General features: G+C 35.9%; 1 protein-coding gene across 3 annotated transcripts in view; it reads left to right on the top strand.

Moving 5' to 3' along the window:
- PJA2 (praja ring finger ubiquitin ligase 2) overlaps positions 1 to 12,372 on the top strand; it is a 68,413-nt gene that overhangs the window by 47,665 nt on the left and 8,376 nt on the right. For all 3 annotated transcript variants that reach the window (XM_033110397.1, XM_033110400.1, XM_033110399.1), the window contains one exon: positions 2,687 to 2,798. In XM_033110397.1, the coding sequence (XP_032966288.1) occupies positions 2,687 to 2,798 (112 nt within the window). The remainder of the gene's footprint in view (positions 1 to 2,686; positions 2,799 to 12,372) is intronic.

The following is a 12,372-nucleotide window of genomic DNA, read 5'->3' as shown; positions in this document are numbered from 1 at the left end:
TTATTAACCTAATAAAGTTGCGAGAAATTGATTCTGTATGGATATAACCAAGGTTTGATAATAAAAAATGTAAAACTAGTTTGAAATTATTTCAGACTTACAGAAAAGTTGCAAAAAATAATGCGCAGAATTCCCATGTATTCTTTACTAAGATTCTCTAAATGTTAACATTTACCACTTTTGTGTTATCATTCTCTTTTTCCTTTATTTCTCTATATCTGTATTCTCTGTATTTGTGGTATTTTTTTCTGACCCATTTATGAGTAAGTTGCAGACATGATGCCACTTTACCTACAAATACTCTAGAGTGAATTTCCTAAAATCAAGAAGATTTTCTTATGTAACACAGTAAAATTGTCCAAACCAGGAGATTAACACTGATACAGTAGTATTATTTAATCTGCAGACCTTATTCAAATGTCTGTAGTTGCTCCACTGATGCCATTAGAGAAAATTTTTTGTAATTCAATGCAGGACTACCCATTGCATTTGTTTACACCATGTTTCTTTAGTCTCTTTTAATCTTGAACATTTCCTCAGTCTTACTTTGTTATTAGTAACCTTGACATTTTTGAAAAGTACAGGCCACTTAATTTGTAGAATGTTTCTTAAGATGGATTTGTCTAATGTCATTAGATTTGAGTTACAAATTTTTAGTAGGAGCATCATAGAAGTTGTTCATCTCAGTTCATATCAGAAGGCACATGGTATGAATTATCTCATTGCTGGTAATGTTAATTCTCATCCCTTGGTTAAGGTACTGTCTTTCAGATTGCTTCTCTGTACAGTTGACATTTTTCCCGTTATAGTTAATAGGTGTCGAGTGGGAACATACTTTGAGACTATATAAATAACCTGTTTCTCCTCAAACTATCAAACTTCCATCCACTATTTTTAGTATCATTTAAGTCCAAAGCGATTCTTGTCTGAAATAGTTATGACCAAATGGTGATTGCCAAAATGAATGATACCAGAATTTTTAATATTAGCTGATTATTGTGCAGTGAACAAATTACAACCAGATATCATGCTTTGAGTGTCTGAATTTGTTCAGCCTGGAGAAGAAACGAATTATTGGGAGGTAGTTGACTCTAACCATTTGAAGGAGTTTTCTGCAAAGGAGAAGTGGACATACTTGTGTTGCAACACCAGACAGAACTAGAGCACTTACTGCACATAAGTTTGAAACCGCTGGCATGTACCACCTTAGAAAGCAGTGCGTTTTCCATATGGAGGTAATGGGTCCACTGTTTCCTGAATGCCTACTCTGGTGCCTTCTCTGTGCTAGGCACAGGAGTGCATCCACTCTTTTATTTCATAGGTGAGGAAATAGAATAACAGTTAAATTTTTCACATTGTTTTACTATGACTTAGTTAAATGTGAAGTTAAATTCCTATCTTACTGAGTCCAGGGCTCTTCCTCTTTGCACTACATCTCACTGCTAGACAAAGTAGGTCTAGTATTGCAAGGGAGTTTGAAGTCTAATTATAATTTTCATTCTAATTCTAAAATCTGTGGTTGTATGAGAACGTCTGTTCCTTTGTACTGTTCCTTTGATAATCTGTTGATTTCTAGATACTACTAAACTATAGTATAGTCTTCATAAGAATACTTCTATTTCTTTTGGCAATAGATTTGTAATTCTAATGATGGCACAAAGGTTGACATCAAAACTGTTGTGAGCTAGTTTGTGTAACTACGGATGTTTCTATGATATCTGATAGGAATATGAAAGTGAAAAGAAGTTTGCCTTTAGGTAAACAAAATAAGCTAGTTTTGGAGATCTTGGATGTGAGGTAAGGTGCCCCCACAGAAAACTAAAAATGTAGGTCAAGCGATCAAGAGGGAGTTTGGCATTAGGTAGAGGTTTAGGAATTACCTGTAGAGAAGACAACTGAAGAAATGGACTTGGATGTAACTTCCAAGGGAGCAAGATCAGAAGGAAGAGGACTGAGGAGATACTTAACAGTGTCCAAATTTTGAAAGACTAGAGGAAAAGGAAGAATCTGTATGTTTCAGTGTGGAAGAGGAGACTCGCACCAGATGAAGACGTAATATTTAAGCCTCTTTAAGAGGCTTAGAATCCTTTAGAAAAAATAAATAAAAATGAGCAGTTACAAGCTAGGTATCTTTCAAGCTGAATAATTGAGGAAGCCTAGTTCTTGGAAGAAGAGAGATGAATGAGAAGCACTTAAGAAAATCAAATATTTTTAAGTCCAAAGTGATTGAACAGTACAAGTAAGAGAAGAAAAAAGGCTCTGACTAATGACAGAATTAAAATAAATGCAGCAATTCTCTTTATTACGTTCTCCCCTAATTCAGATTGGAAACTAAAATAAACGGAAGGGGAAATATATGGGAAAGAATTAGGAGGGAAAAAGTACTACCTTTATTCCAGCCGTAAGCAGTTGCCAGACTTGGAACTAGAAACATAAAAAGAGAATTTTCCTACGAACTCTGTGCCGTGAGTGTGGCAGCCTATGGGAGAGGTAGTGGCATCTTAATTCCTTATGTTTAGCCTTAAACTGTTTTTATGTTGGGTTCTTCCTGCCCCTCAGTCCACAAGATTTGTATTAAAATATTTTAAGGTGTTCTACTTGCATGTTTAGTGGCTTATCAGTATGCTAATGTAATTATGTCCTCACCATAGATATTTCCCCAGTCATGGTTGTATTTGTTTTTCAGTCTGTTTGATGGCTTTGCGGATGGACTAGGAGTTGCTGAAGCCATTTCTTACGTGGATCCTCAGTTCCTCACCTACATGGCTCTAGAAGAACGCTTAGCCCAGGCTATGGAGGTATTTTAGTGACTCTGGTGACCATGTATAAGTTGGTGGGATGCAAAATGATAAAAATGAAAGGTGTTTTTTAATTACTCTTAAGAAAAGGTGAATAATTTTCTCATTAATTTAATAACAATTACTGAATAGTGATTGTCAACAGTATGTGTATATACATTGCACTTGACATCCGGCCAATTTGCTGAAAATTGGAATATTTCACAGTTTTTACTCCAGAATAGAAAATGTTTTTCATTTAGAACTATACTTTTCCTCTATTGAATTCATGGGTCTGTGAATCTGAATATTTTATACACACATGCACAGGTATATTTGTGAGATGAAATTGAAGACTTCTAAAGATTTATTACAAATCACTTCCTTTTTTCATAATAGCATTTTGTCTTGAAATTTTCTGAGATTAGGAAGTCCAGTTTAGATTCATAAATTAGATAATAGGTAAGTAGATAGAGACAAACTGACCTATCTATGTATACATACATACACACACACACACACACACACACACACACACACGGCATGTACACGCATTTAAGTTAGTTCTGCTTTGGCATCACCTTTTTATGTGTTTGTACAATCTTCTATGGAGATCATTGCTCTCAGTTATGCGTCATGGTGTATTTTCTCAAAGTGCCATGCTAGGAGAAAAATCAGAAAGAACATCATGAAACATGATTCACTTGGGACTTTACCCAGATTATTTAACTTGCCAGATTCTGACATATGTGAAATAGTGTACAGCATGATAACTTACACAGTGATATAATATATAAAGATTTAGGATCACTAACTTCCTTGAGCTAGATAAATTTTAAGGGACCACAATGGAATACATCTGTTCTAGAGTCTGGTTTCACAGTGCTCAGTCTTTTCCATTCTTATACTAGTGGTTTATGATCAACAATGAGATCTTAAAAAACAAGTTTGGAGAATTAAAAGTTTCGTTATTTGTTACTAATGAGAAATGTGACATTTTGATTGGCATCTTGACAGAAGAGCCAGAGAGATTGGTCATAGAGGTCATACTAGGTACACGTACTAGCAGAATGGACAAAAACCAGGCAGGAAAGAACGTAGTTTGTCCAGGGAACGTACAGTTCCCACATTATTGGCTTCTGCTCGTAGGGAACCCAATAGCACTGCCGCTTTCAGTTATTGTTACACATCTGTCCTGCTTCTGATTAATGGTGTTAAGTGTCTCCCTTTCCTACAGCTTAACAGTTTCCTCAAATTTAGTTTTCTGCTTTATTTTATTTGAATTTGAGACAGGTTTGACCCCTGGAGAATTGATATAGTTTCATCTTCATATCAGTCTCTAGAAATGTTTATTTTTCTGTCTAGTATGTATTTATTTAATCATTCTGAAAAATGAAGCTGAAATAATTTATAATTTGTGATTTTTCCTTTCAGATTTAACACCAGCATTCTTTAACTCACACAAAAACAAATACTAAGACAAACAGTGCTTTTACTTGTTTTTCCCCTCAAGTTACCCTCACTCATTTTAAGCAATAGTTGTTTTAATTTCTGTTATTTTTCCAATATTAGACTGATCTTTCTTTTCATGTAGTGGCTGTTGGTGAGAATAGGGCAAAATATTTAAGATTTTTAACTTTTTGAAACAATGTGTTAAAGGTTGTTACTTACTCCCAAATTTTGGGGGGAAAAAGGTATTCTTTTGCACATTTTTATGTTGATATCTAAAAATTTTAAGCATATATTCTAAGTAATACTGCATCTCTACAATAAAAATATGTTCAAGAATTTAAATGTAAAAAATAGGTTCAGATTGAGTTAAAATTGTTAGTAGTATAAACTATTACAAATTTCGACAAATAATTATTTAAACAAAATAAAATTTTACTGGTAAAATGCATCTCTTAATGAGATGGAAGCTTTTTTCCTTCCTAATTAATTTTATTTATTCCTAGAATGAGATACCGTTCAGCATCAATTTTATTTCTGTTTTTCATTTTTATGAATACGAGCTAGAGAAACCTGGTTCACACAAATAAATTGATAGGGATGAAAGGAGTTTATTGTCACTCAGTTCTTCTGAGATATTTGCCAAAATTACACCAACTCAACTTGTTTAGAGCCTCCTTCAATTTTCTTAAAAGCAGAGTATTGGAAACAATCTACAAAGATTTGTTTTTCCGTCATTAGAGTTCAGTTTGACCCAAGTATTTCAGATTGCTCCCTTGAATTGGTAAGAAGTATGCTTTTATTTATAAAGTGGAGAAAATATAAAGAGGAATGTGGGAACAGAGAACCAGCGTGATACTTTAACTGCAGATGCAGTCTTAGGATATCAGTTTAAAGAAAGATTGCACAATAAAGTTAATTGAAATTGAGTCTCTTAAGACTGGCCTTGCCTTTGGACTCCTTGGTAAGTCATTACATGCTTACAGAGCACCTTGTATACTGAGGTGTAGGCCTTAGGAAGGTAGTACATGGGTAAGAGATGGGCTTTCGAGTTACTCTGTGACATTGGACAGTTCCCTTAACGTCTTTAAGCTTCAGGTCCTTGTCTACAAAATGGGAATAGTACAGTTTACTTCATGGATTATTGTGAGATTTTGTTTAAGTACTTAACAAAAAGTCGATGCAGTGGCAAGCTCTCAGTAAATGGCTATATTCAAAGATATTCGAATCAGCAGTCAACCAACCGATAATCATCTAGTAAATCTGGATTCAGTGGTCATTCAAAATCAGTATTAAATAATTTGTTATAAATCTTCATTCTTTAAAAACAAAATTCTTTATTCTTTAGAAACTAAACTTTGTTCTAACAAAGGATTATGTTATTTTAAAGCTAGATATCTTCCAATTAGGCTATTTAGGCTATTTAGTTTTCTAACACTTGGACTAACTTTTGAAAATCTTTTGTCCTTCCTAAGGTATGGATGGATGATTACATCTTCATAGATTTTCATAGCAGTGGCTATAAAATAGTCTCTCTTGCTCTTGTTGCTTATAAGTGATCCCAAATCACCTTAAGTATATGTCAGTACCAAGGCAAGAAATTATTTTTACTTTACACATATGAAATTCCAGGTATTTATTAGCATTGCAAATGTGCAGGTAATCTTCAGAAAGGAATAGTAAGCCCACTGAGACAAACATGTATCAAAGCATAGTTAACCTGGAATAACCTCCCAAATGGAACTTACTGTAAATAGCATCCCTTCGTTTTATGTGTAGCACAGATGAGTTCTTGCAGAGTCTGTCTATCTTGAGAAGTATATAAGGAATTGGAGGAGATTCATGCTTATAGTTACGTGAGAGAGAAGGGACACATACCAGGCTCTTACTTTCCATTTTCTCTCTTGACGGGAACGTTTAATATAAAGAATTATTAACTATAACGGGATTAGGGTAAGAGGGTCTTGCTTAGGAAGGAATAATGGTAATTCTAAAGAATATAGAAAAAGTACATGTAAGGAACAGCCACCACCTGTAGGGCTAAGATCACCTAAGGAAGTCACCATTGCCCTCCAGGGCTGGTGTCCACACCTTGATGGAGATGACATAGTCGTGGCTTAATGTGGCAGAGAAGTCACTGTGGTGCCGCCTTGGCAGAACTTGGTAGACAGGAGCCCTGACAGGTGCCAGGGAGAACGGTTCATAGGGAGACGTCGAACTGGAAGCACTCTCCACAGAGCTATACAAAGGGCTTCTGGGGAAGCTCCTGGCACTGGGTGCTTGTGGCTGCGTTCATTACAAGAGCTCGGTGCTGGGGAAGCCGTGCACATTGCAGGAATTTGGTGCTGGTGAAAGCCATGCGTACCACACAGGCCTGTCTAGTAGTCACACAGGGATCAGAAGCAAAGCCCTTTTCCTCCTGCAGTGCCTCTTCAGTATCCTCTATGAACAAAGCCTAACAACATGACAAGTCAGAAGGGAAAATATTTAAATTCCCAAATCCATTTTCACAGAGCTGACAAAAATGGTGAATTTGGACCTTAGGAGCAATAATGGATAACTGAAACAGTCATCCCTTTGACTACTTGGATTCCATATACACCTTTCTATACACATTTTGACTCCCGTTCAACAACAATACAACTATATTGCTACAATACAAGATATAGCTATTTTTACAAATGAAGTTTTCAGCCTTTCCCCAGAATGAATAGTACTAAGAATAGTTGTATCCATCGCTGGCTATATTAATTACTCCACAAATTCAGTCAGTCACACTAAATATTCTTTTATATAAAGATTAAATTATAAAGTTACTATGTGAAATAAAAATGGGAAGGAGAGAAAAAAGAAAATAGCACGTACAAATAAATATATATAACAAGCAAATAGAAAGTATGCAAAGCTACTTGGCCTTGTTTCTGTATTTGGTCACAGGCTGTAACTGATAGCTATGGTTTCCTTCTTTCATAATCCATTCTACATTTTTCCTGCCTTCAGCGAAAATCTTAGCTGGTTAGGATTCTTTACTTGGTGGAGTGATCCAAACCTACATTCCTGAAGAGTGTGTGTCCTCAATTATCTAGTCTTTTTTGGCTGCTGTAGTTTTCTGGTAATTTTACTGGGGGGGCACAGAAGTACTGAGATACACATTTTAAGTTGAGATTACCACAGAATTTGCAAATAGAGGAAGGCTGGTCTTTGGAGGTTAAGCTACTTCTACTGGTAAAAGAAGGCTCAATGACTTGGGGATTCAAAATACGGTTGACCCTTAAACAACACGGGTTTGAACTGTATGTCCACCTATGTGCACAAATTTTTCATCTTGTAAACAGATGGCATAAACTTATGTATTGATAAATACAATACAGTATTTTCCTTATGACATTAACATTTTCTTTAGCTTTATTGAAAGAATACAGTATATAATTCATATAACATACAAAATATGTGTTAATCGACTTTTATGCTACCAGTAAGGTTCCTGTTAACAGTAGACTAACAGCAGTGTACTTTTGGAAGAGACAAAAGTTATACATGGATTTTCAACCGCACAGGGGTCAGCCCCTGCGTTGTTCAAGGGTCAGCTGTAATCAGTTTCATCTTACTACAACCAGATGTCCCCATTTCAAGTTTCATATTTTCATAATATTTTAACCAATCAATGATAAAACCTTTGAAAAACTTAACAAGACTGAGAATTAAATTCTCATTTTAATTCAGCAATTCACCAACTAAATTTTATATATGATTTTTAGAAATAAGAGGGTTTTTTTAGGTCTTCACAAACACTCTGTTTATTATACTGTGGTTCACTCTTAGAATGAATGAGCCTGAGTTTGTCATTTTCTCTTTGTAAGTGTGTAAGAGCACTCAAAGGATCCATCTCACATCACAGTTTTTCTAGTCGTCATTACTGCCATAAGGTCAAGTGCAAAAGCTGCCTAGGCTCCCAAGACACATGCTTTAGTTGGCGCTTCATTGCAGTCAACCACAGTGATAGTTTGATTAATTGTGAGGCCACTGTAGGCCATGGATTAATAGCATCCCTTTCCTGTTGGCAAGGAGCTCGGCACTGAGCTTAAGCCCAAAGGCCTAATGCCTGATACCAATTCTGTGTCAGTCTGGGCTCAGTCTCAAGAGAGAAAACAGTAATTTGAACAGGGTAAGCTTAATATAAAAAATCAACTATAGCAGGAGACTAGAGTAATGAGGGATTGGCTACTAGGAAGTAAAGTGAACTAAAGAATACAGGAATAGCAGATTTAAGGAATCGGTCACCTTCGAACTGAGATGGAACATTCCACCTGCCCACCCTCTGGGACTGAGATCCATATTGTATTGCTGAGGACACAGCCATGGCTCTTAGAGAAGTCTGTGTGCTACTGTGCTGGCAGACCTTACATGAAATCTGCCCTTGGAACTTGGCAAAAGTCTGCCTCGGGAGTGCTGGAGAAACTGCTTACAGGGAAGTGACTAACTTAGAAGCACTGTGCACCACAACCACCCAAGATGGGTGGCAGGGGAAGCTGCTGGCCAGCTTATACTCCACCTGTCAGGTGCTGGAGAAGCCATTCTCGCTAGGGGAGCCTGGTGCTGGAAAAGCCATCTGAGCTGCAGAAGCCCACAGTAGGGAAGCCACACACTGCAGGGGCCTGTCCAGCAAGTACACTGGAAGCAAGCAGCAGAGCCCTTTCCTTCTGTGATGTGTCTCTCAAACCTAAGATCATGTAAACCAGCAAAGAAAAACTATTTAAAAGTCCCAGATCTATTTTCACAGAGCAGAAGTGAAAGGTGAACTTGGAACTGAGAGGCAATAATTCAATTACTGGTACACTGTCTTTTTTACTGCAGTATCTCTGCAAATTCAGAGTCAAATTTGGTGTTCAGTTTTTTTAATCATATTACCTCTCATTGATGAACCATTTTTTGCTTTCTCATTTTTCAGTCCTGACTTTGCTTTGACCTTGGCCCTATCCTCTATTGTAAGTCATCTCAAATTCTTTTTGGAAAGACTTAATTTGTTGATAAAGTATCTAGGTTAGATCCTAAGTATACAGAAGATTGTGTTTGCCATCCATGAGAACACAATAACTATTAGGCAGAATCTTCCTCCTACCTGGGAGGCCCAATTTGTTTATTTAGTTTTTATTGTGATAACGTACACATAAAATTTACCATTCTACCCATTTTTAAGTATATAGCTAAGTGGAATTAAATACATTGTAAACAATAACCCCTCATTTCCCTTTCTCCCTAACCCATGGCAACTACCATTGTGTCTCTGATTTTTGCTACCTTAGGTACCTCAATTATGTGGACTCATATGATGTTGATCTTTCTGTGACTGGCTTATTTCCCTTAGTATAATGCCTGTAAGAATCATTCATGTTACAGCATATGTCAGAATTTCCTTCTTTTTCAAGGCTGAAAAATATTTCATTTTATGTATAATATATACCACATTTTTTCCAGCTTTATTGAGATACAGTTTACATATGAGGTCTGACAATTAAGTTTGCGAACTTGTTACAATGATGTTGCTAACCTTTTTTGATATCAGAGGGATTATTCATTATGAATTTGTACCAGCTGTACAAACAGTTAACCAAGTTTAATAGTTTACTATTTGGAAGTGCTGAAAAGGCTGCAGGAAACAGTTAGACAACAAGACATACGAAGAAACAAAAACTCATAGACATAAACAATAGTTTAGTGGTTACCGAGAGTAAGGGGGAGAGGGGCTTCTAGAAGAGGGTAAACGGGGTCATGGTGACAGAAGAACTGACTCTGGGTGGTGAACACATAAAGTGAGATATAGATGATGTATCACAGAATCGTACACCTGAAATCTATGTAACTTCACTAACAATTGTCACCCCAATAAACTTGAATTAAAAAAAAAAAACAGTTAGACCTGAACTTTCCACCAACAATTCGTGACTCTTGTATCACAACAATGCACCAGCTCACACGGCACTGTCTGTGAGGGAGTTTTAAGCCAGTAAACAAACAAATGTATTGGAACACCCTCTCTACTCACCTGATCTGGCCCCCAGTAACTTCTTTCTTTACCCAAAAATAAAGGAAATATTGAAAGGAAGACATTTTGATGACATTCAGGACATCAAGGGTAATATGATGACAGCTTTGATGGCCATTCGAGAAAAAGAGTTCCAAAATTGCTTTGAAAGGTGAAGTAGGCCCTGGAGTCGGTGCATAGCTCCCCAAGGGGAGTACTTCGAAAGTGACCATAGTGAGATTCAGCAGTGAGGTACGTAGCACTTTTTCTAGGATGAGTTCGCGAACTTAATTGTCCGACCTCATATAATGTGTAAGTTTAAGGTGTGCATGTTTTGATTTGATGAACTTATATATTGTGAAGTCATTATCATAACAGTTACTTAATATCTCCATCACCTCATGTAATTACCATTTCTTTCTTGTGGTAATAACAAAGACTTACTCTGTTTGCAACTTTCAAGTATATAATACAATATCATTAAGTATAATCACTATGCTGTACAATAGATGCCCTTAACTTAATCATCTTATAACTGGAAGTTTGTACCTTTTGATCAACATCTCCTCATCCCCTAACAACCAGTCTTCTCTCTGTTTTTATGAGTTCAGCTTTTTTAGATTCCACATATAAGTTATACATTGTTTGTGTTTCTCTGTCTAACTGATTTCGTTTGGCATAATGCCCTCAGGATCCATCCATGTTGCCACAAATGGCAGGATTTTCTTCTTTCTCATGGTTGAATGAGATTTCGTTGTGTATATATATACCACATCTCTTTATCCGTTCATCCATTGATGAACACTTACGTTGCTTCCGTATGTTGGATACTGTGAATAGTGCTACAGTGAACATAGGGGTGCAGATATCTCTTCAGGATCCTGATTTTATTTCCTTTAAATAAGATTCCCAAAAGTGGAATTGTTGGATCATATGGTAATTCTATTTTTTTTTTGAGGAACTTCCTATTGTTTTCCAAAGTGGCTATACCAATTTACATTCCCACCAACAGTGCGTAAGGGTCTCCTTATCCCCACAGCTTTGCCAACACTTGTTATTACTTGTCTTTTTTTTTTCTTTTTAAGTTTCAGGTTATTGTCTTTTCGGTGATAGCATTATAGCAGGTTTCAGGTGATATCAATTTGTGGTTTTGATTTGCATTTCCCTGATGATTACTGATGTTCAGCATCTTTTCATGTACCTGTCGGATTTTTTCTTTAGCAAAATATTCATTTCCTCCGCTCAGTTTTTGAATTAGGTTGTTTTTATTGTTATTGAGTAATATCAGTTCCTTACATATTTTGGATATTAACCGTTTATCAGATATATGATTTGCAAATATTTTCTGTAATTTGGCTTTTCATTTTGTTGATTGTTTCCTTTACCATGCATAAGCTTTTTAGTTTAATGTAGTCTCATTTATTTTTGCTTTTGTTGCTAGTGCTTCTCTTGTCGTAGCCAAAAAATCATCACCAAGACCAATGTCAAGGAACTTTTCCCCAGTGTTTTTTTCTAGGAGTTTTACTGTTTCAGGTCTTTTTAAACCATTTTGAGCTAATCTTTGTGAGTGATATAAGGTAGGGGTTCAGTTTAATTCATGTGATTATCCACTTTTCCCAGCATCATTTACTGAAAAGATTATCTTTTCCCCATGGAGTATTTCTGGCTCCCTTATCAAATATTAGTTGTCTGTAAATGCCAGGGTTTATTTCTGGGCTCTTGATTCTGTTCCATTGATCCATGTGTCTATTTTTATGCCAGTACCATACTGTTTTGATTACTATAATTTTATTAGTATTTATTTAGTACTTTATTGTTTTTGATACTTTTATGAATGGGATTATTTCCTTTATTTCTTTTTCAACTATTTTATTGTTAATGTATAGTAACACATTTGATGTCCATATGTTGATTTTGTATCTTGTAACTATTGAATTTACTGATTAGTTCTAACTTTGTTTGTTTGTTTGTTTGTTTTTTGGTGGAGTCTTTAATATTTTCTATATAAAAGATGGTATCTGCAAACAAAGACAATTTTATTTCTTCCATTCCGATTTAGATGCTTTTTTTTCTTTTTCTTGCCTGATTGCTTTGGCTCGGACATCCAGTGCTATGTTGAATATG

This window comes from Rhinolophus ferrumequinum, chromosome 7, assembly GCF_004115265.2.
Source record: "Rhinolophus ferrumequinum isolate MPI-CBG mRhiFer1 chromosome 7, mRhiFer1_v1.p, whole genome shotgun sequence".
Taxonomy (NCBI): domain Eukaryota; kingdom Metazoa; phylum Chordata; class Mammalia; order Chiroptera; family Rhinolophidae; genus Rhinolophus; species Rhinolophus ferrumequinum.
This window is presented reverse-complemented; position numbering and strand designations above follow the sequence as displayed.